Source organism: Aulonocara sp. 'chitande type north' Nkhata Bay, linkage group LG15, assembly GCF_057382095.1.
Source record: "Aulonocara sp. 'chitande type north' Nkhata Bay isolate Kocher_YH1m ecotype deep benthic linkage group LG15, A_spYH_male_GT1.1, whole genome shotgun sequence".
Classification (NCBI taxonomy): domain Eukaryota; kingdom Metazoa; phylum Chordata; class Actinopteri; order Cichliformes; family Cichlidae; genus Aulonocara; species Aulonocara sp. 'chitande type north' Nkhata Bay.
This window is the reverse complement of record NC_141358.1, coordinates 1,408,713-1,433,356: the sequence shown is the minus strand read 5'-3', so window position 1 is coordinate 1,433,356 and position 24,644 is coordinate 1,408,713. Positions and strand designations below refer to the sequence as shown.

At 44.8% G+C, this 24,644-nt stretch overlaps 2 protein-coding genes across 2 annotated transcripts; one reads left to right on the top strand and one right to left on the bottom strand.

Moving 5' to 3' along the window:
* Positions 1-3,631: 3,631 nt before the first annotated feature.
* On the top strand, positions 3,632-5,865 carry lft1 (lefty1). Its single transcript, XM_086263908.1, has 4 exons — positions 3,632-3,966; positions 4,178-4,424; positions 4,551-4,790; positions 5,202-5,865. Exons 1-4 carry the CDS (start codon positions 3,702-3,704, stop codon positions 5,521-5,523), a joined length of 1,074 nt encoding a protein of 357 aa, XP_086120034.1. The 5' UTR covers positions 3,632-3,701; the 3' UTR covers positions 5,524-5,865.
* A 5,329-nt stretch (positions 5,866-11,194) lies between these two features.
* Positions 11,195-20,502, bottom strand: hnrnpub (heterogeneous nuclear ribonucleoprotein Ub). The gene is made up of 14 exons (XM_086263509.1): positions 19,905-20,502; positions 18,558-18,672; positions 16,761-16,840; positions 16,052-16,191; positions 15,861-15,960; positions 15,272-15,384; positions 14,819-15,082; positions 14,594-14,713; positions 14,375-14,503; positions 14,127-14,295; positions 13,737-14,018; positions 13,383-13,654; positions 13,175-13,288; positions 11,195-13,094 (listed from the first exon to the last, which is right to left on the bottom strand). The coding sequence occupies exons 1-14, from the start codon at positions 20,350-20,352 to the stop codon at positions 13,044-13,046; spliced, it is 2,397 nt and encodes a 798-aa protein (XP_086119635.1). The 5' UTR covers positions 20,353-20,502; the 3' UTR covers positions 11,195-13,043.
* Positions 20,503-24,644: the final 4,142 nt, after the last annotated feature.

Here is a 24,644-nt window from a genome sequence, read left to right as displayed (position 1 = left end):
AAAGCCAATGAAAATATGTACTGATAGTCCTAATTAAACGTGTCTGATCCCATTTGTCTGCAGCGGGGTCAACGCGCATGTCTGCGCTGACTGATCCGTCATTCGCTGTGCGAAATGCAATTAAACCGTCCTGCGGTTGGTCGACATCGCGGAGGGCAGTAACAGTATTGCCCTGCACGGGTCTAGCGCTTCGTCTTTGTCACGCACTGATCGATGATTATTGGCAGCCAGCTTTAGATCCAGACGCGTCTGCGGGAGCTGAAAGAGAAGAGCTGGTGTGGACCATTAATGTGCAAACTAGTGCGGTTCATTTCTCCAAATATTTGGCGTGGAGATAAGGCGGCCAGTAGCAGTGATTGACAATGCTCGAGCGCATCATAATGGGGCTTTTGCCGTGACCACCAACACAAGTTCAATATTGACTTTTTGGAGCATGCAGCAGCTCCGCCTTGTTCCCAGGGAGACGCGTAATAATGAGATGCTACAACATAATGCGCAAACCAAACTGCGCCTCTGCCCTCTTCCTGTATACGCATTCAAAGCAGAAACAGGGAGGTCTGATGCTGCGCAAATGGAACGGATTGACCTATAAATTGGACTGCTTTTGAATGCAAATGGGCGGATACTAATTAACACCTGCGTTGTGGATTGAAGGAGCTCGTTGGGCCTTTGATTGAAAAGAAATGGCACCTATGAGTGTATGAGATGCGGCTTTGAACTAGGCAGCTCGTCTCTGAGCGTCATGGGAAGGAAGGAGGACTGAGAAATATCACACAAAGGCCATCTTAATTTCCCAAATTAGGGGTTGTAATGTGAGGCAGAGCGGACAGCAGAGTATTTTAGGCTGTGGAGAGCAGGCACTTAGACTGGCATCTGGCTGGACTGGACAAGATTTGCTTGGAATTTACATGTCTGCTGACCACAGACAGTCTACAGGTTTGGACCTCACCCGTGGCTCTTTGTTATGGAGGATGCGCTGATTATTATCATTAGCATACACTTTTGAGCAGCTTTATCCTTCCTTCGGTGTTTGAAGGAAAACAGAAGTAACAGTATACCATCAGTGTGCACGAACAACACCACTTTATTTTATGTTCAAGATCCCTGTAACAGTCTGTGATGAGTCATAACCCTGATAAACACAAATTACATTTTTTGATTAAAATGCAACTGAAATTAAAAAAATGAAGTCAAAGGTTTGTTTGTTAATGAATTGTCAAGGAAACCATGCTTGGCATAAACTGAATGTATATTTATCCAATGGCATGGAACATTTACAGGTACATGTAATCAAATTACTTTAAGTCAGCATTTTGGGCATACTTTTTATTTTTAATTTAATCCCAGCTGTAATCTTTGAAGAAAACAAAAAAGCATTTCATATTTTGGGGAAACAAACAATTTCAAATAGTTTTTAAAGCGTGCCAGAGAAGCCGAATACAAGACGTCACCCCTCTGTGGCTCAGATGTTGGACTATTGGAGTCTAGGCTGAGTTCAGGTTAGTCGGGGTTACTTGTAATCCTCACTGAGACCTCAAAGAGTTAACAACATGTAGTTTGGGGTAATGGCTGAACATGGTCTCTTTAGACTGTTGATTAAAGCCTAATTAACGAGTCTCATCGTTTAAATGAATAAAATGAACAAAGTGTCTGGTGACTAATGTTGTTTCCACTAATTGGGTTGTAAGAATGCCACAGACGTCAAATGTCCCAACCAAAAACACAATATCTATATATACATATTAAATATCATGAAACCAAAGACTGACGCTGTTAGAATGAACTAAAATTAAGCGAGTTTCTTTTTTATTAAACAAACTGAATTTTTTAGAGTTTAGAATAAAGCAAAAGAAAAACTACAGGAAGTGATACGGTGAACTTCTAAAGCTAACTTTAATAAAATATCTGCTTATTGGGATTTTGGATATGTGCATGACCGTGCACACGTTTGTATTGTATTGTTATACCACAGTGCCATTCTGAAGCGATGAACTCTCACAGTGTGACAAATACCACACATACATATATAATAATGAAAAAAGTGCACAAAAGAACATTTTTTAAGGATAAAATCAAATCAGGAGCAAACCGAACTGCAAACCTGACCTTCATCAAAATCAGAACACAAACACAGGCGCACACGGACCCTGCCAAAGGCTTCTGATGCTGACTTACAACCAGCTGCAATGCAGGATCCCGACACAGACGCACGTTTTTAGTATAACTGAAATAAACAGGATGGATCACATCTATTTGTTACCCGCTGATTATCCCTCTGCACACTTACACGTACTTTACCTTTGCACACACGCAGCCACGCCGAGCCCGTTTCCAATAAATGCATTTCAAAGATTACAACACACGTGCACCGTGTCATGTGCTACTGGGGCTCTGCCACTAATTAATAATTTGTCTTTACTGGGCAGATGCAACCTCTCGAGCTGCTACAAGCGGGTCTGGCAGTCATCTGTCATTTGCTCTTCCTGTGTGCTCCTTCAGTCTGTCTGACATCTCTAAGCAAACACGGCCAATACACAACCAGAGCCTGGAGCTTCTGGGCAGCCAGTGAGAGCAACCCTCTTCTAATGTTTGTGTGACAAAAAAGGCAAGGCAAATCCTCGCAATGGAATCAGATAATCACCAACTTGTGAAGAGCCTGCCCCAATCCACATCCACCCCCTGCCTCCCCCCACACACACTCCCTTTCTCATACAGCCCCTGGATTAAACTGTCTGTTTGGCTAATAATTTTAATCTGCTGGAGTGGACCTAGAATGGGTTACAGGGGTCCGAATAAACATCTAATCCCCTAGCGTCCCCTCCTCCCTCGAGGCCCTGCACTCCTTCTCCATGGACCCCCCACCCACTCACTCCCTTGCTTGTTATAGACTCAAGGTGAACATGCTGCTTGGTTTTAGACCCTTTTGCTGGATAAAAAAGGTTCTGCAGCCATCCAGACAGAAGTTAAGCCCATCGTGTGACAAACTGCTGCCAGACTGGGCCCAGGCTGACATTGTCCAGTGGAATGTACACATCAGAGTGTGTATGTGTGTGTGTGTGTGTGCAGACAAGGGTGCTAAGGAGGAGAGGGCACTTCAGGTTCACAGGGTCAAGTAATGTCTGTCTGAGGCACATATGTAGCTGCATAGGACACACCGTGGGAGGACAGTATTCCAATTTAAGAGAAATTAGTGTCCAGATAAAGACAGCAACGGTCATTTATTCAACTTAACCAAAAAAGCTCTTCAGCACTTCAAATACGACAAGCTTGCTACAAATAAAACCCTTCTTCTCCACAGTGTTCTTCTTTTCAAAATCAAGTAAAAGCAAAAATATAAGCACATAAAACAAAGATCACGTGATTGTCTTGTCACTTAAATACACAGCAAGAAACGGATTTTAAAGAAATCCTCCTTCTGGCCACATCAAACATAACTGCGGTGAAATTACACGGATGGCCCTCAAGTCTTAATTGTTGCTGTTTGAAGTATGGCCACTTAGATATCCTGTTTAGGATGGGGCTGTATTGTCGCACCTTTGTTCTGATAAGGGTCCCTGCCCCCATCGACAAAGTGCGAAAGACGGGGAGGACCCGCAACAATATAAGGGACCAGAGGAGTGTCAGAGGGACACACTCTGTCTCTCCTGCGCTACTGTGCTGCCGTCTGTCACACTGAAGTTTCCTTCTCTCTCTCTTTCGTCATGGATTTCCTTCGGGCTTGTGTCCTTTTCGCCGCTCTCTTCGGTCTCGTTAAGGCTTTTACGCATCAGGATATGAAGGACGCACTGCTACAGAAGCTTGGGATGGATGAAGTTCCTAGAATCCATAAAAGGGATGTGGAAAATCTCGTGATTCCGGCGCATATAAGAAATAAGTACACGAGCATGCTGAAGATGCACCACAGCAGGAGGCGCAGATCGTTGCCTAGTCTTGCGGGCATCCTGAAAGGAATCCCCGGCAATGCAGGTAGGCACTTTTAAATGTTTAACAAATGGAGCATGCAGATTCAAAAAAAGAAAAGAAAACGATTTTGCTGTAGAGTATTTTACGTGCATAATAGCTGTAGGCCTAACACCCGGTGCACTTTTACGCACCAGTGTATATTCATGAAAAACGTCATTTTAACCTTCGCAAGAGGCGAAATTGACTAAAAAGCTGGAAATGGTTTGTGTCTTAGATATTTCCGGGGAGTACGTCTACTCTGACACCAGTCGGCAACGCGTGATGTTCGACATGGAGGCGAGGATCCCGGATAATAGTGAGGTGACCATGGCCGAGCTGAAGCTCTACCAGCGGGCTTCCCACCACAAACGATTCACGGTGGAGAGGAAGAGCCACCGGCCCGTCAGCAACGCCAGGGTCAGCATCTACTGGGTGGAGGTGCTGCCCAACGGATCCAACCGGACGTCGCTGGTAGATTCGCGGTAAGGGATCCGTTAAATTAGCCCCCCCCCATCAACTTGCTATCTTAATTAAAAGACAGCGGTATTCTTCTCCGCTAGTTATCAGTTGGAGCTCACTTTAATGAATTGCCCCCATCGCGTTTACAGGTTGATCCCCATTCACGAGACAGGCTGGAAGAGCTTTGATGTCACCCAGGCGGTGCACTATTGGTCCAAGACACAGCAGAAGACACCTATGCACCTGGAGGTGTGGATCGAGGGCGAGAGACCTGGCAGTTATGCGGCAGAGATGGCCAAGAGTGTCCGCTTTACCACCCAGGAGCAGACGGACAACACCTTGGGAAAGCCCGAGCTCGTCCTCTACACACTCAACCTCGAAGAGTACGGGTAAGGGCGCGAAATACAGGATATTGTGTCAGTGTGACAATTAACCCTGTGCTGTTTTTACCTGTCAGCATTTGCATTCGTTAATAGAAGTGTTGCGTGGTGGCAAAGGGGCGGAGGTTTACAGATTCTCGTGCTTCAGAGAAATCTAGCAGCAAATTACAGACTGGCACTGAAGAGCACCATATGCTCTCTATCACGAATGATCCAAAGTCATTTGAAGTAATATAACCGAAAACACAAACCAGTCTATAAATTGACCACTGCATAGCAAGCACGGGTGTAGCTAAGAAATTTGGGGCCTTTGACAGCTTTTGGAGCACCTGACCCCCCCCCGGCAAAACAAATCAATTAAATCGCATTACTGCTAATGCTAGCAGCTGTCAGCTAACTTTCCTTGTTTTTCGTCCTCAGCTCTCGCGGTGACTGCGACAACCAAAACAAAGACACCTGCTGCAGAGAGGAGTACTTCATCAACTTCCGCGCACTGACATGGACACAGTACTGGATCATTGAGCCGGCTGGGTACCAGGCTTTCAGGTGCGCCGGTGGCTGCAAGCAGCCCAAGCGCAACTTCGGGTACGGCGAGCGGCGGTGCACGGTGTCCGAGAGTGCGCCTTTACCCATCATGTACCTGGTGAAGAAAGGGGACTACACCGAGATAGAGGTGGCTGAATTTCCCAATATGATCGTAGAAAGGTGCGCGTGCACTTTGGACAACATCTCGATAGTATGAAGTCACGGGAAAGGCTCGTAAGAATCCAGACTGGGGGCGGGGATGTGTTCTGAGTACACGCGTGGTGTTGTTTTCAATGAAGTGTTGATATATTTAATGCACACCTGATACTTTATATTTAAAAGGACCTTTACCCGGAGTTTCAGTACTCCTGCCTAAACTCCATCTACAAGCACTTTGATATATTTTGTACATTTTGATAGTTTTTTCCTTTTTTTATACTTGAATTTGTGTGAGCTGCGTTGAGTCATTCAAATTCTGTTTGATGTGTTATATTTTCCACCTGTAAATAATATGAATGAGTTTATGTTTAGAAAATTAAAATATTTTGTCTCACTTAAAGCTCCTGGTCGCTGCTCCTCCTCCCTGCTGTCGGGCACGTCTCTCTGGCTCCATTCACATTCATGATCACATTCAAATGTAGTTACATACAGCTGCCTGTGTCTTTTGCCTTGTTGTTTGCACTTATAGGAAGTTGTAATGCGGAGCAAATCATTTGGCTAATGACTTATAACACCTGTTACACTGAGGCCACGCTGTCATGTAGGTCAAACGAGCTTTATTTGCAGTGGGAAGGAGCTACGTGGGTGCTTACAGAGAAACATGAAGTCTATTCACATGAAGCTCGTGCGTTTACAGCAGGCTTAGAGGGCCAAACATTACTAATCAGAGCCAATAGCTAATGCACTGTTTGCTGCCTGACTGGGAGGTCTTGTCATTCGCTAATATGCTGCTGATGTGGGTAAACATGCTGCAAAGACAAGCAGCTGGCTGTCTGAGTGAATATCTATCACGCACCTCAGCAGGAAAAGAAAAGGAAACACGGGTGGTACAGGAAAGACCACACATGCTTCACATGTGCATATAAACATGTTTAATAGTACTTATGCAGTATCGGCCTCACCTCTGAGATGCTTCTGTTGTTCATTCAGTCTTTTTCTTGGCCGGATTACTCGGTCAGCAGTTATCGGGACCTTTGGTGGTGCTTCATGATGTGGTCCTTCACCAATGGTGCCATTCTGCTGGAATTAAATGTCACTTTAAATGATGACATAACCACAAAAGTCCTTCCCAGTAGATACGGGGGTAACAATTCAACCTTTTACAGAAAAAAAAGATTCTGCAAGTAATTTTATATAGTGAAGTTTACAGGAAAGGAGACACGATCACTGTCAGTCATTTTAAGTGATTGTGAGCAGTGGTGGCTCAACCTTGCCTTTCACATTCACATACACGTGGATGGTGCATGTTTTCCTTTCATGTCATTAGCGCTGTGCGAAAAGTCAAAATCGGCCACACAACAATACATTACAGTGAAAGAAGAAAAAGTGGAAGAAACTGTCTTGTTCTTAAGACAACATCAGGATGAAGTCATGATGGATGCAGCGTCTCACATGCTGGTGAGTCTGGGGGAGATGGTTTTCTTGCTGGAGGTTTGCAGTTTCTGGCTGCTCGTGTTTTGCAGCTCGGGACAGATGTCAGATGTTGCCTGCTTGTAATCACTAAGAAGCCGGGAAGACTTTGTCAGCACAAAGGTACATCCTACACTAAAACAGGAGCTTTTGGCCAGCACGGGTAAACTTTACGATTGGTGTAACCCGGGGGTGGGGAACTCCAGGCCTCGAGGGTCCCGGTGTCCCGCAGGTTTTAGATGTGTCAGCTGATTTAAACGGCTAAATGAGCTCCTCAACATGTCTTGAAGTTCTCCAGAGACCTGATAATGACCTAATCATTTGATTCAAGTATATTTAAACAAATATAAGACTGACGTGTGACAGCATGTCTGTTTCGTCTGAGCTAAATGGTAAGATCTGCAACTGAGCCTCAGGACGAGCTGCAACGCTGGAGCAAATCACACAAAGCTTTTGTGGAGGAGCACAACACTCCTTGATGTCTGCACTGCAAGGTACAAGTACCACATGATGTCACGGAGGTGGTATCTGTACCTGTTCTGGCAAAGCATCGTGCTCGGTGTTGTTAATGCACATGCTGATCTTACATGATTTTCATTTCTCTTGTTTTAAAACAATATTTTCATTTTTCCCATTTATATGAATCTGATGTTCAGATTTCTGCACTAAGTTGTTGAAAGTACTTCCAATATGAAGCAGGATTTTTGTTTACATTTTCAGCATGCATATTTGTTCAATGCAAAAAACAAACAAACAGTTTTGTTGTTAAATAAAACCAGCAAAAGTTATGATCATCATACATGTTATGGAAATGCAAATAAAAAGTAAATTTGGTGTCAATAAGAAAAAAACTGTCTAGAAAATTCATTTCCAAATAAGGAATACGTTTACTGTGTATGCCCGATGTGGCATACGCTCCAGCGTTTTAGAACAGCCCGATTTGTCCAGTAATTTATTGCAGTTGAAGTCATTCGGTCCAGTGAACAGCTTGAACTGGTACAAAGGTAAGTGGTGAAACACCACAGGTTTAAAACAAATGATCCCAAAACTGAAACACAATGTCCGTTTCAGAACGATACAAAAAGACCTTTTTCAGGGAACAACATGGGTTAACTGTTTGAAGCTGCAGTAAAGGAGGTTGATACGGCCTTGAAAGCTGCTGCTCCAACTTTCCTGGATCACTTCAGCCCCTCTGCCTGTAGTGTTGGAGCACACTGTGGTACCAGACCCTGGACAGCATCAGCTGAGCAGTATTGTACTGCAGAAAGTGTTGGCACAGAAATGGTGAGAAAAAGGGAATTAACCGTGGAAGAGACACAGACCGCCACAGAAAAGTAGGAACGTCACAGTGTGAGCGAGTCCAGTTTCCTTCAGCATCAAAGTCACTCAGAAACAAAGTGTGACAGGAAGATGTCTGCAGAGCCAAAGACACGCCTGAGTCAGAGGACAGCAGCCGGTGTGATGGGCGGCTCACTGCACAGCAGCTTCAGGCACAGAGTGAGTCTCAGTTTCAGGTGTGAGGAGAGGACGAGCTGCAGCAAGAAAGCCAAGATGGCTTTCACTATTACTGTAAACCTGTCAGCTGTTACTTATGGTGCATAAGATTCATAACACATTTCCTGCAACAGTATTAGCTAGACTCTGGTCTGTTTCAGGCACTTTTTGGTAAATGTGTTAAAAGTTGTCTTTGCTGCAGAATAAGTAGTTTGTGCAGTCATTGCATGTGTTCACAAAGTGAATGTTGTTAGCTTGATGGTTGTTTCCAGTTTTTCACTTTGAGAATCCTGCTTTGCTAAAGCTCTCATTACAAACACCTACAAGCTGAACAAAACTGTTTTTGCAGTTTTGTGCAAGATGGTCTGCACAAAACTGCCAGTCAAGGATGTCATTTCTAGCAGGACAGTGGGTGCAAACATAAAGCCAAAGGTAACCACTAAATGACTTATGTTAGATTATATATATATATTCTTAGGGTCAGTCCAGGCAGTGCACAGGTTGGTCAGTCTGGTCTTGCTTGGTCTACCAGTAGCTGGTGTTTTGCGCCTCTGGTATTCTTGCCAATCCCTTTCTGTGCCTCACTCATGTATTGATCCATGTGCCTGTTCATCTTAGCCGCTACGATGCCTGACAGGAGCTTCCACGTGTTGCTGAGGCAGGTTATTGGTCGGTAGTTGGAGGGGACCGGTCCCTTCTTGCGGTCCTTGGGGATCAGGACCGTCCGGCCTTCAGTTAGCCATTCCGGGTGTCTCTCGTTAACTAGCAGCTGGTTCATTTGTGCTGCCAGACGCTCGTGGAGTGCAGTCAGCTTCTTTAGCCAGTAGGCGTGAACCATGTCGGGCCCTGGTGCTGTCCAACTCTTCATACTGGAGACCCTTTCTTGGATATCTGCCACTGTGATGGTTACTGGACCCTGTTCAGGGAGGTCGCTGTGGTCTGCCCTCAGATCCACTAGCCACTGAGCATTGCCGTTATGGGTTGCATCCTTCTCCCATATGCTCTTCCAGTATTGCTCCATCTCCAGCCTTGGTGGTGCTGTTCTCTTATTGTTCCCTTGCCACTGAGAGTACACCTTTGCTGGTTCTGTGGAGCACAGCTGGTTTATTCTCCTGCCTTCTATCTCTCTGGTGTACCTCCTCAAGTGGCTGGCCAAGGCTGTGAGTCGTTGCAGAGCCTTCATCAGGAACTCAATGGGGATGTGGCGCACAACAATGGGCCACATTCAAGCCCATAGCACAAGTCACCATCAAGTGCGGGATCTACCGAGGAGATGCTCTGTGCCCACTGCTGCTCTGCACAGGCCTGAACCCCTCAGTGAGGTCAGTGACCAGAATGGCTACAGATACCGACTAAGGAACGGAGCAGCTGTCAGCCACCTCCTGTACATGGATGACATCAAGCTGTATGCCAAGACTGAACGAGACATCGATTCACTGATCCACACCACCAGGATATACAGCGATGACATCGGGATGTTGTTCGGACTGGAGAAGTGTAGTCACTAGAAAAGCTGCAACCACCAAGTACCTGCAGAGGGTCAGGCAAGTCCTGAGGAGTCAGCTGAATGGGAAGAACAAGATCCGGGCCATCAACACCTACGCCCTGGCCGTGATCAGGTACCCTGCTGGGATAATAAGCTGGCCAAAGGAGGCGATAGAAGCTCCTGACCATGCACGGAGGGTTTCACCCCAAGTCCAGCACACTGAGGCTGTACGCTAAGTGAAGGAAGGAGGCCGGGGACTGGTGAGTGTGAGCACCACGATCCAGGATGAGACAACGAACATTCACAAATACATCACGAAGATGGCCCCAACTGACCGAGTGCTCAGTGAATACCTGACAGACAAATGGTGGTGGCTAACCAACCGGACATAGCGGTGGTAGACAAGCAGAAGAAGACGGCCGTAGTGATCGATGTAGCGGTTCCCAGTGACAGCAACATCAGGAAGAAGGAACACGAGAAGCTGGAGAAATACCAAGGGCTCAGAGAAGAGCTCGAGAGGATGTGGAGGGTGAAGTAAGTCAGGTTTATTAAGTGCTTTTCGTAGACAGGCAGTCACAAAGCGCTGCACACAAAGGTTAAAAGAAAGAAAACATTAAGTAATAAAATAGAGAATATAAAGTGTTGATTAACAGAAGGCCTGTTTAAACAAAGTTTCCACAGAGTCAACCAAACGTGAACCACAGCCTTGGTGCCACAGACTGAAAGGCTCCGCCTCTTTTCGTCTTCAGTCGTGTACGGGGAAAAACCAACAAACTCTGAGCGGAGACAACGAGCAGCAGTGAATTTTAAAAGAAGCTTGGATAAATAATCTGGGACCATTGAGTGCTCTGTATGTTAGAACAAGAATTTTAAAGCAAATTCTAAAATCTGTTGGGAGCCGATGTAAAGAATATAAAATGGGAGTGATGCGAGCTCGCTTGCTAGAACGTGTTAGTAGCCTGGCCGCTGCATTTTGTACAGCTTGGAGGCGAGAAAGACATGATTTGTCCAGGCTGGTAAACAAGGCATTACAATAATCTGAGGTACGGTGGTCCCAGTGGCTCCAGCAGATCCCGGGAACATCGGAGATCTCTGTGCAGAAGAGCGCAGTCCTGGGAACAGCTGGGATGCTGCAGGACCCTCAGGCCTCTGGCAGAGGACCCGAGCTTGAAGGAGAGACCGGCCGCAGGCGCGAGCGGGGATTTTCTTTCTGTTATCTCTAAAGAAAAGCAGGGAAACATTTTACAGGAACTGTAACAAAACACACGGTCACTGCATACCAGCTTCTTTAACTTTAATAGAGACAAAAAAAAATACAATCCCAATTTTTCAAACACAAATATTAAAAACTGTCAGATAGAAAAGACAACAAATCTGAAAAAGCTCAGAGCTTTTGCACTGTTGGTTTAATAAAAGACCTGATATACAACCTGCAACACAAAGCGATAAAAATATAGTGTCTGTTGTATTATAGATTATACTGTAAACCCAAAGCTTGCATTCTGCTCGATTTTAATATCCAGTATAATAAAAGGTCAAACTCTCCAGACATTTAAATAGTTCATCACACAGCAGTACGTGGCAAACTAATACTTTCTTTATCACAACACATTTATTAATTCATGAACATTCGTGCATGGCTGGATTAGTGATGCATTTAGTATTTACATGTTTATTAAATAAGACGGGCAAACCAAAACAAATCTAAAGAAACTGTTGGATTGATCAGATCTATTGTAACGTTAAAAAGTCAATCTAGTGTCAAACATGATCCGGGTACCAGGTCGACGTGGAGACAGTATATGTGGAGCTGCCGTTATTGCTGGGCCACACAGTCACCAACACCAGAGCATTTAAAAAAAAAAACAAAAAAAAAAAAACACGGCGCCGTCAGAGTTGAAAGGTCGGTTCGGGCGGTCAGCCATCAAACTGTGCAGCCCTTTCTAGGTTTGCTGGTGAAAATGAGCAATCCGGCCTCCTTTTAAAAACCACTTTCTGTGCTAAACTGGCACCATCAAAACTGAGAGAGCGAGGTTTACACGAATCACCAGTACGAGGAAGAAAAGGGAAGTCGTTACCGTGGAGACGTTTATAACTGGTCAGTGCTCGGCGTTTCTCAGAAGTCTACTGCACTAAAAGGAACCGTTAATCAAGACAATCTAGGAAACAAACGATCTCCTGAGAACGTCAGTGCTCTAACTTTAATGTTTTAATAAAGACCTTAAAAAGCATAATGTATGACCAACATGGCTTCCTTCTGTCCTTAAAGATGGCTTGGCCAAAACACGTTTTCAAATTAAAAGTACTGAACAGCTGAAGGACCGGAAACAACATATCAAAGACAAGACACTTGAGGTTATTTATTAACTAATGAGGTGTTTAGCAGGGCTGATAGCAAACCAGGCCACGGCCCGTTCAAAGGTCATTTACACACCTTTGAACCAAGTCAAAAATCACAAGCCGAGAAGAATGTAAAAAAGCCAACGATGTGTTTATTGTAGCTCTGTGGAGTTTATGTTACAGGATTGATCGTGGGAACAAAAAGAAAAGCTTCAGTCTGGCTGTTTGACTCTACAGACAGGTACAGGCCAACCAGCTACCAACGCTTCCTGTAAAGAAGCCAAAGTTCCAATCAAATCATCACGTTCCTTAAACCTTTATGCAAACTACGCATAAAAAAAATATTTACAATTTGTAATACAAAAAGAAAAACAAAACAAAAACCACAGCACAGATAAAATGCACAACCCTGAAAAAAAATCTCTTCAAAGCCTGCTGGGCCGACTAATCGTTTCTGGTTCCTGAAATTACAAACATGTTTTAAAAGCATTTAAAAAGGTGGAGGAGGGTAAAATATACAACAACAACAAAAGATGGCTGAATGAGGATGAACCCACACTGTGTACATCTGTGTGACGATACAGAGCTTCAGTTACAGTCGTGCTGCCTGCTCTCCTCCGATGGAATGTCGTCGCTCCGTTTAGCTTTAGTCTCGTTATCAGTCGTGAGTTTTACGATCATTAGTAAAAGTGGGTTCTAAAGGAAAGTAAGCAAACGTTGGAGTGGATGATGTTCCGTGGCTAGCGGTGGATCCCAGTGTCGCCCACCAGTCCATTAGAACAAATGTCTCAGTAATATCCAGGCTGGTACTGCTGGCTCCACGGCTTCTGGTTCCAGAACTGCACAGAACAGAACATTAACACTTTGATCCCCTGATTTATGTGTAACAACTACAAACGGCAGATGCACAAACACTGACCCCTTGCTGCCAGCTCTGGTTGAAGGCCTGGGCTTTATCCATGCCATTCCTGTTGCCTCCATAGTTGCTGTTCTTGTTGCCAAAGTTGCCACGGCCCCCCCCTCTCTGCTGAAACTGTGCAGGAAAAACAAAGAAAAAAAAAAGTTGATTATGCATCAACGGACGTCAGAGGAGCAATAATTTGATCAGGAGTCATTTTGAAACCAACCTGATGGGGGTGACCCCTGTTTCCACCACGACCCATGCTAGCTCCGCCTCCTCTGCTCATGTTCCCTCTGTTCACTGGACCGCCTCTGCTCATGGGTCCTCCTCTGTGTCCCATGTTGCCCCTCATCGGGCCGCCCCTGGGGGATCCACCCAGGCTAGGAATGGGGCCGCCACCACGGTTAAAGTTTCCACGATTGGGGAATCCTCCTCTGAAGGCTGGGGGCGGCAGAAAGCCGCGAGGAGGACGGTTGAACCCCCCGCGAGGCCCGGGAGCTGCAGACAGACCAGGGTAAAGGTAAGCTTGAGCATCAACTGTGCCGTTAAGGAGCATTCATTTCCCACCCATCAATCCCACCTCCTCTGAAGTTGCCTCTGTTCTGGAAGCCTCCACGGCTGCCACCTCTCTGCCCAGGTCCGCCACCACGGGCAAACTGGTTTTTGCCACCGCGTCCAGCACCGCGCTGTCCACCGCGCTGTTTAGGCGTCGTGCTCCCCTGGTTGGGCTTTTTCTCGGCAGGCAGAGCCGTCTTGCTTTCCTCTTTGTACTGCTCCAGGAGCTTGGCAGCATCATCTTTCTGCAGCTCGGCGTAGATGACCTCATTGAAGCTCTCGCCCTCCTCGGGCAGAGAGAAGAAGCCTGTAATGGAACGGAAACGATTCAATAAGAGAAGCAGCACCCAGGAATAGCTTCTGTCCAAGTGTGTGATGGACTGTAACAGGGTAAAGACAACGGTAATGCTTTTACCTTTCATTTTGAGTAAAGCATGCTCAGGCACTTCCTTGCCATCAGTCTCAACTTTCTTCTGGACTCTCTGCTTGTAGTCTTCATCAGACGGGCAGACGACTACAGCCTTGCGTTGGAAGCCTGCGAACAAACACATCTTCCTCTTCTGGCCCGGAGCAGACAGGTTGGTCTGCAAAGACAAAGAGGCTCATTTGATCAATCTATCATCAAAGACATGGTTGTGACCACACTCAGCAAGAGCCACTTACATGGTCCAGGATGTAGTTCCTCTTCTTGCGAGCAGCAATCTCAATGAATTTTCCCAAGAAGAGCGGTGCACGCTGGGAAATGGCAGTCAACTTTGTGATGTCCTTGGACTGACGCTTCATGCTGCCGATCTGCACGAAAGAAGAAAAGAGCATTTTCCTACCAACAGGGAGAAGCAGCAACTATTTCTGGGACGCTGTAACGTTGGTCTGAGTACTGACCATCATCTTTTCCACAATCGTGTCACTGCCCAGGATGTAGTACTTCCCAGGGTTCTCTTGGATATGCTTATTCACCCACGTGGTCTTCCCTGAGCCCGGCAGACCAACCATGACTATGATCTGGAAAAGAGAGAAAATTGAGATCACTATATGGAGAACTTTGATACCGCAGCGTTGCACTTTTGCATTCATGAATGAAAAACGCTCCTAAACTCTTTTACTCACCTCACAGTCAGCCTTGGTCTGCGGCCCTTTGAGTGCACGGACTCGATCACTGACAGGAATCTGCTGCAGGAAGGTGTAGCCCTGCGGCTGGGGGAAATATGGCGTCTCCAGCTGGCCAAAGTTGAACTCCACAGCGCAGTTGCGGCAGATGACGTGGGGGAAAAGGGCCCGGCCGTTCAGGGAGTCCTTGCCGACTTGGAAAGCGACAGCTGGCTCGCCTCCGTTCTTGGAGTAGGACAGCACCACCTCCTCACCTTCAAAGTCCTGCATGAATAGAGCAACACTCCAGCTTTAGTGTGTAACAAAGACATTTGCCTCAGCAGAAAGGGAAAAAGAGTCAAACTAATACTCTCATGATTCTGTTTAACGCTCTTTGCCTCTTCCATACATTACTGTTCTTCCATCTGCACACAAAGGGGAAAATTAAAAACAAACAACAATCTCATATCTTACAATTAGACAGCAGATGACATCATTCTCCTCGTAGGTCTCTCCAAACTCCTCGGTCACACAGTTGGTGGTTTTCTTGGCTTTTCCGGAGTAGGCATAGGAATGCTCTTCCTCACCTAAACACATGACAAACACTTCTGGATTAATACAGAGTGGAGGTGGTGTGTGAATCATTGGGCTGGCACTAGGCCACGCAGCGCTGCTGTGACGCAGCCAGAGCTGAAGCCATTTTGTACAAAGGTGTCATGAAGCCAACTGGCCACCAGAGGGACCCCTAGAGACACGACCTTCCTGTAAATGGATACACCCAGTACAGTTCGGTTTGTTTGTGTTTCAATACAAAGTTCACCCTCTGATGGGCTGAACTGATGTAAATGTTTAACCCAGCGGTATTCAGCCTGTATGAGTCACAGCAAATAGCTGCTGCCCTAAGATGCTGGCAGCCTTCAGAGGCCAAAACATTACAGCACACCAGTACATCCAGTGATCCTGGGAATGCATTGTGCCATGAGTAAAATGGAAAGTTACAGCAGGCTCCGCCAACACTGAGTCAGTGTGGCGTTTACAGAGTTGCGGCAAACATTGCACTGACCCAGCAGCAGTGTGCCCGTTTCCAGGGACCATCCGACTTGGACGTCATGAATCTCCATGTTCTTGCTGGAAATATGCTTCACTGGAATCTTCTCAGTGATCTGCACACACAGAAAAGCATTACCACTCGTTTCCACTGACCTCACTGAGCCATTCAGAGATTTGTGCAAGATGTGAGCATCGTTACCGTACCTTCATCTCAAAGCAGGCTTTGCCTTTGTTCACACCGTATGTAGCCTTTCCCCCGGACCACAGGTAAGCAAAGCTCTCCATGGTGAGAGACGAGGCGCTGTAGCGGTCCCGCGACACCTTAAAGTGCAGGTCAGAGTTGTCTGAACGGGCAGAAAAAGTACAAATTGAGACACGACTCTTGGACAAGACGGTACACATTTATACATCCTGAGGATGGAGGGACTGGTGAGCTAGATCACCTCTGCTGCCTTCATTAGTAGGGAGCAGAAAAACTAGTCAGGTAAAGTAACACTCGTTTTACTAACCACACTGCTGTTGGTTAACTCAACATCTGGGGAGGAAAAACCCAAAACGTTTTGATGACTACACCAGCACTGACGTACAGGTCGTGCTTCAGGACTGCGAATACTACAACCACCACAGAGAAGACAACGGGCCCATTTATAAGACTTTAGGAAATGAACACCTGGCAACGCCACAACTCAGAGCAACGCGTAAGAAAGCTGAGACGGCTTGTACCTGCCATGTTATGCACGATTCAGCTATGCTGAAAATGTGACATTGAAGTTAATCAAATATAACATGTCTACATTTGTCCATTAGAACAAGCTCAATTCTGAAGCCGTTTTCCAGGAATGTTTCTAAGCAGTCGTTTACAGAAGGAAGCTGACAAGTCTAAAAACATCCTGTACAAAAGTAGCAAACATACAGCTATCCAGGCAGACTTTTGTGTCATCATTGTCTTCGTCTTCTTCCTCCAACGGGGGAACAGGTGACTTGGACGAGGCACTGAAAACAGATACCAAGAGTCAGTATAAGAAGGTTTGCGTCACTTTAACTGCATGGAAAATATAGATGCCTTGGGTACCACTTGGTGAAGAATATTTTAGGTAGACAGGAGAAGAAACAGACAGAGGGGAAAGCAAATAACTGAGCGAGCCTCCAGACTTTCTGGATGTTGGCTGTATTGTAGGCCTCAGCAGACACTTACCTTGCAGAATCCAGCGAAATCTAAAATGTGAAAGATACACAGAGAGAAGCACGTCCACCTGTTCTAGTATGCAAGGCTATGTGAGAGTCACAGTGATAAACTACAAGCAGACCTCTCCACTGTCAGATAAGTGCGTGTTTGTGCCTCCAGAACTGATATGGGGCAAGTTATATTTAACCTCCCCGTGTTGACTTCTAGATGAAAAGGTCACCACTAACTTTTGACTGTGTTGCTAAGCAGAATACATTGAAAGCATGTTTTAAGAGAAACCAGTGTAGTCAAAACTACAGCAACTTACCAACTCTGTAGCTCAGGAATCTCTAAATATTAAGGATGATGCTTTAGCATCACTTCACCTGCCATCATCCAACTATGGTGCAACTCCTAATCATTTAGGAGAAGGAAACCACTGCGGGGCTCATCACTCCTTTCTTATCTACAGCTCGATGTGTCACAACTGTCCCCAAAGAGCCCAGAATGCCGTACAAACAGCTGCCGTGGGGAGATTTACGGTGCTGGTGGACAACACAGTGCCTGAGGTGGAACTTGTAGTCGTCTACATGGAGCTAAGCTCTGAAGGTTTAACTGGGGGTGAAAAGCGATGGAGCAGCAATACTTCGGTGTGCTAACAGCTCTGCTGCCCTGGCCTAAACATTCATGACGAGGGTTCTCCCAAAATAATAATTTTAAAAAAGTTATTCCATTATATGCCTGTTGATCCTCAGTGCATCGACATCGCAATGAAAACAAAACACTGACCAAGATACACACACACACCCCATGCATGATGTCACCTAGCAGGGGTAGAAAGAACTTTGCAAATGCACACACACCCACACCATGAAAACAGACACACACAGGACATGATACATGAGACAGAAATAGCATTTCGACATCATACAACCAGTGAAATAAAAAACAAAACGAAAAAAGAAAAAAAAGAATAGACCATTGCGAGGCGTAACGATGGACGGTCAATAGCGAGCTTCTCCGTGGACGTTCCAAACAGACGTTGGAGGCTTTCTTTCTTTCTTTCTTTCTTTTTTGCTACCCTGCGGCAGTGGACCCCTTCTTCCACAAATCCGAGCTAGTTTCTCCCCACCCATCCACTGAAAATTGCACATCTGCTACGTTGCTCTGGGTTCCCCTTTGAGCAGCCTTGTTTCACCTTGGGGACACAACAGGCTTTCCAAAACAGTACTTGGCATAAGGAACAGGTGTGAGAATTCATAGAGACTTGATAGATGCACTTCTGCTACAGAATGCAGTCGATTAAAGAAACAGTGTGAGTGGGCACTGTAAAAAGGTAAATGGTAAGGTTCTTTAAGTAGTCAGGGATGACCCTCAAAGCATGTGTGTGAAAATAATGTTACAAGTAGTATAATACTTGAAAAAAATGAGGGTTTTCCTCTTGCTAGTTATGTGCATTGGCACTTAAAGCCAATACAATTCAACAAAGCTATAGATGGCGCTTCAGGGATGCTGAAGGCCATTTTCGCTCTGTCCCATCCTTACCAGCTGTATTTGTTCTCTTCAATAAATTCAAAGTAGCCCCTTCCATGTTCCTCCCGGCGTCTCTTAACACCCTTCTTATTCTTCTGATCAGCATTCGTGTCTTTGTCCGCATCCCCTTTGAAAATAGAACAAAGATATAGAATGAGGTGCTCCTTTTTCTGGGAGAGAGAGGTCGGACTGGCAGTGGGGTTCTGGCCCACAAAGCCCGTTCATTAGTTACATTGTGTGTCGACCATTATCATTTGTATTAAGGTTACTTGGAGGCAACACCTCATCGTTACACTTAAAACAAGACAATCATACTGTGGAAACTGTAACAGCTTTGAAAGACCAGGTAGTAATTACAATATAAGCTGGCCCGTATAAACATTGTGAATGGGGCTGGATAAACAAGTCTCTAATAAGTAAAGTGTTACTATCCTGCAGTAAAGGGCTTAAAAGATACTGCTTTTGATACAAATCTATGTCATTAAAAGGAGGGCAAATCTACTGCTGCCAGGGACAAATGCATCATGCAGGGAAACGGGAAAGCCTACTTAGACCTTGATTTACACCCCCCTCCCCGAGACATTGCACTGAATTGCCTAGATTCATAATTTCTATGACCATCCAACACTATCTATAAAAACCACGGGAAAAAAACTACCCACGTCCTACCTAAACAAGCAGTGCGGCGCCCTTCTTTTTCTCAGCACATCTTGGGATTAGCTAATTCAGATGTTCCCGGCAACCTTTAAAGGCAAACGCCACGACCCTAAAACACGATGTCAGTACAATTAAGGCGGAAAGGGTGGCAAGACAGCCCACTGCAGTGGCCATTTCTAACATTGTGTTTTCACGTCGATCCATTCTAAAATGGGATGTGAAAGCAAATGTTCTCCAACGCCCCCAGCTGGAACAACGGGAACCTCTGAATTAGCTAACCGGTTGAACAGCTAGTTGGCGCTGCACAACAGACACAAAGAAACTGACGCTAGCTGGCAAGCTAACACGCTAACCAAACCGAAACTTAAATCCAGACTAAGCTAAATTCGGTAGCAGATTTCTTATTAGAGCCGCTTTAGTAATTTTAGTCGACGTCTCTCAATGTGACGCTAAAGGTCTCTTTAGTAGGCTGGACTGTGGCTACTTAAGGTCACGACACGACTGCTAACCAAGCTGCAGACCGGTGCTAACGCTGGCTAGCTTAGTAGTGAGGTCACGCTATCTCTCTCTCTCTCTCAACATGGACGCTCTGCTGTGCGGTAACGCATTCAAATTTAATAATTTCCTCACCGCTAGCGCTTTCTCAAAAAAACCCGACACATCCAACCAGCCGCATTTACATAAGCGATTCTGTCGACTCACCCTCGGCAGCCTGCTCTCCCGGCTCACCGTCTTCCGTATCTATTTTCTCCATGTCGTCCACGTCTCCCTTGAGCATGGGGTCCATCTCATCGTCCTCGTCTCCTTCTTCTTCTCCCTCGCCCATTTCTTCGTCCACGGCAACGCCATTGCCGTCGCCCCCACTCTCCGGCTCTTCCTCCTCGTTGGCCTCCATGCTTTCTTCAATGGGGCCTTCTCCCTCCCCCTCTCCTTCTTCCTCCTCTGCCATACCTTCTTGGTCGGCGGCCTGCTCGAAACCGTCATCCGCCTCAGCTGCCTGCTCCTGCGGAGAAGCGAGGGCCTCCTCGTCCAGCGCGGCCTGCAGGCGGTCCATCAGCTCGGCCTTCAGCCCCTTGTCCGAAAGATTACGCTTTTTCAGCTCGTCTTTGAGCTCGTTAACTTTAAGCTTTTTGACGTTAATTGTGCTCATGGTGAATGTTTGACGGCGAACGCGCTAAAATAAGACGGGAAATAAATAAATGGACGCCCTTTGTTAACGGATGTAGCTCAAAACTGCGCCAAACGGCACCCGCTGTACAACCAATCCTTTGCAGGCACAGAGCTGCGCGAGCCTGCTGTGTGGGGGAGGAGTCGTCTCCTACCGTAACTGCCCAGAGAGAGGCGAAGCTTAGTTATGCAGCCTGTGGCCATCTGTCACTGCAGCTAAACGTTCCTTTCAGAAACCATTGTTGTGGAAAAGCGGGACAGATAGTACACGAAAAGATGGTTCCAGTAAAGAGCGCGAACGTTATTAATTAGTTTGTCATTATTTAACAAAACGCATTTTACAGAGGGCTGTTTAACTAGGTAGTGAGTTTAAGACAGGTCAGGACAGTAGAATAAAGGCACACATGCTGCGTAATGTGCAACGCTAATAATCAATATCGGTAAGCTAGAAACAATGCAGTACAAAGATATCTCTCTTCTCGCCCCTTTTTCAATTTTATAAAATCCAAGAAGAGGCACAAATGTGATATCGTTTAACTACGCCGACACGTCTTTCTGAATACGCGTTATCGCTCTCCCGTGTAACGAAAACAGCTGTTTAAAAATTCCTTTTTGTCATATCTGTCAATTGTAGAGTTTTCAGAGTTGATGTTGAAAATGTCCATGCACTTCTAAACAACACATAACTCCGTGGACTCTTCTGGAAAGCACTTTGGTGATTTGCCAACTCTTTGTTATTCTCATTTAAAGCAGCGCACACCGATTTCACATAAAGAGCTTCAGTGGCCGCAAAGCTCAGCCTTGGTTACATCATCGGAGTTTCCTTAGGTTTGAGATGTTTTTGCGATAGAAAGTCACATCCAAACTTTTAAAATCTCTTTGTTTTCAGTCTAAAGACGTAAGATGACGTACCTCTTTGTTTTGATACCTGGCATTGTCAAACTGTGAAGGGCATTACAGTTAATATCACTAATAAATGGTAAACTGATATTTTTCAAAATGAAAGAAAACTAAATCGTGCCTACGAGTCAAATAATAATTAGTTTAGAAGATTGTATCTGGATTAACCTAATGAGTCAAAATAAGAAGTTAAAATAAGACACGGAGAATAACCGCTGTCAAAATAAAACAGGAAACAACGAAGCAAGGAATCACAAACAGATAAGAAGACTGAACAATACACAGCAGGATACAGGGAAGACTCGATTAATCTAAACACGACTGAACACCAACAGAGACCAGATAACAAAACGTAACAAGACTAAACATGCCTCCAATACCAGAACTAAGAGCTCCAAATAATGCTGAATGCTTACAATACGTCCCACACAATGCCATATCTATCACAACACACATTTATATGTGAAATTAATGAAAAATAACAAAATTACTGTAACTGTATTATGTAGTTTTCAGAATTGTGCACATAGTTTATCTGGAAAAGACTGTACGACTGAAAAACTTTCGTTTTTGCACATACAGCTTTTTAGATCCTGGTGATCACTGAAATTAAAGTTCATGCAAATAACACTTCAAAACAATTGTCCTTCTGGATCTTCCAGAGGGAATTAGCTTTTCAAGTCCTTGGGTTTCTAACCCGATTGGTTACAATTAAAAAGGTAGTTTGTGTTGACATTTGAGCAGTTGAGATGGAGACGCTCATTATTAATACAGGGCGGGCCGTTTGTATGGATCCACCGCAATAACATGGGAATGGTTGGTGATATTAAAGTCCTGTTTGTGGCACATTAGTATATGTGAGGGGGCAAACTCCTCCAGATGGGCGGTGACCATGGTGGCCATTTAGAAGTTGGCCATCTTGGATACAACTTTTGTTTTTCAATAGGAAGAGGACCATGTGACACATCAAACTTATTGGTAATGTCACAAGAAAAACAATGGTGTGCTTGGTTTCAACGTAACTTTATTCTGTCATGAGTTATTTACAAGTTTCTGACCACTTATAAAATGTGTTCAATGTGCTGCCCATTGTGTTGGATTGTCAATGCAACCCTCTTCTCCCACTCTTCACACACTGATAGCAACACCGCAGGAGAAATGCCAGCACAGCCATCCAGTATCCGTAGTTTCAGGTGCTGCACATCTCGTATCTTCACATCATAGACAATTGCCTTCAGATGACCCCAAAGATAAAAGTCTAAGGGGGTCAGATCGGGAGACCTTGGGGACCATTCAACTGGCCCACGACGACCAATCCACTTTCCAGGAAACTGATCATCTAGGAATGCTCGGACCTGCACCCATAATGTGGTGGTGCACCATCTTGCTGGAAAAACTCAGGGAACGTGCCAGCTTCAGCGCATAAAGAGGGAAACACATCATCATGTAGCAATTTCAAATATCCAGAGGCCTTGAGGTTTCCATTGATGAAGAATGGACCCACTATCGTTGTTCCCCATATACCACACCAAACCATCACTTTTGTTGTTCCAACAGTCTTGGAGGGATCCATCCACTGTGGGTTAGTGTCAGGCCAATAGTGGTGATTTTGTTTGTTAACACCATTCACATAAAAGTTTGCCTCATCACTGAACAAAATCTTCTGCGTGAACTGAGGGTCCTGTTCCAGTTTTTGTTTTGCCCATTCTGCAAATTCTGTGCCGATCTGGGTCATCCTCGTTGAGATGCTGCAGCAGCTGGAGTTTGTAAGGGTGCCATTTGTGAGTAGCTAATATCCGCCGAAGGGATGTTGGACTAATGCCACTCTCCAGTGACATGCGGCGAGTGCTACGCTGTGGGCTCTTGCTGAATGAAGCTAGGACAGCCACTGATGTTTCTTCATTAGTGACAGTTTTCTTGCGTCCACATTTTGGCAAATCCAACACTGAACCAGTTTCACCAAACTTAGCAAGCAGTTTGCTAACTGTAGCATGGGAGATGGGTGGTCTCGTAGGGTGTCTTGCATTGAAATCTGCTGCAATGACCCGGTTACTGCGTCCACCAGATATCAACACAATTTCGCTCCTCACATGTTAACCTCTTCGACATGTCAATGGCTGTGAACAAAGAGAAATTTGTAAATAACTCATGACAGAATAAAGTTACATTGAAACCAAGCACACCATTGTTGTTCTTGTGACATTACCAATAAGTTTGATGTGTCACATGACCCTCTTCCTATTGAAAAAAACTAAAGACAATGGCCGACTTCTACATGGCCACCATGGTCACCACCCATCTGGAGGAGTTTGCCCCCTCACATATACTAATGTGCCACAAACAGGACTTTAATATCACCAACCATTCCCATGTTATTACGGGGTATCCATATAAATGACCCACCCTGTACCACTACTTAATCCCGTAAAGCCTAAGTAAGCTATGTAAACTATGAAATAATTGCCAGAAAATTATTTTTTAAAACTAAATTGTTTATTGAATCTGCTGTCAAATAAAAAAAAACCAAAAAAACAATTTTATTTATATAGCGCCAAATCGCAACAACAGATACTTTATATTTTAAGGTAAAGACTGAGAATAACTGAGAGAAAACCCCAACAATCCCCTATGAGCAAGTATTTGGCGACAGTGGGAAGGAAAAATCCTCTTTTAACAGGAAGAAACCTCCGGCACAACCTGGCTCAGGGAGGGGCGCTGCTTTATACTCTAGGAACCACAAATAAGTGTGAGAGCAAACTGTTCTTGGGTTGACAGGGTACTACGAGGTCTTAAAGATTAGAAAAAAGATTTCAATGCACAGGTTTTATTTTTTTTTAAATGTATTTATGTATTTATTTATTTTTTGCAATTTATTGCTTAATATTGTTCAATTTATTTAAAAAATGGATTAACCTGTAACAACACTGATGACTTTAGTTTAGGCAGATGATCTGGTGACCCCTACAGCAAGCAGACAGAAGAAGAGGACAAACACACATTTTAAAGTTCACTAATAATAATAAATAAATAAATAATAAATCACACAAAACGTTGACTAATGAACTTTGTCCCAGTATTCCAAAAGCTGTTTTTCCATTGAAAGAATAAAATGAAAAGAAAAATAACGTTTCTGTTAGCTGGACTTGTTACACATACATGACTTTTCTTTGCTTAAAGCACTTACAGTAAAATAGGTATTAAGTAAACACTAACTTATCATGTATTAATAAATTAATAAATACATTTCTGAGACATGGATTTCAGTTATTTGGAAATATTGTAGCTATATTTGCAGTTTCTCGTTGATACCATTGCTGCTAAGGTGAAAACAAACATTGTAAGAATAATGTGGATAGATATTTCCGCACACGTCTA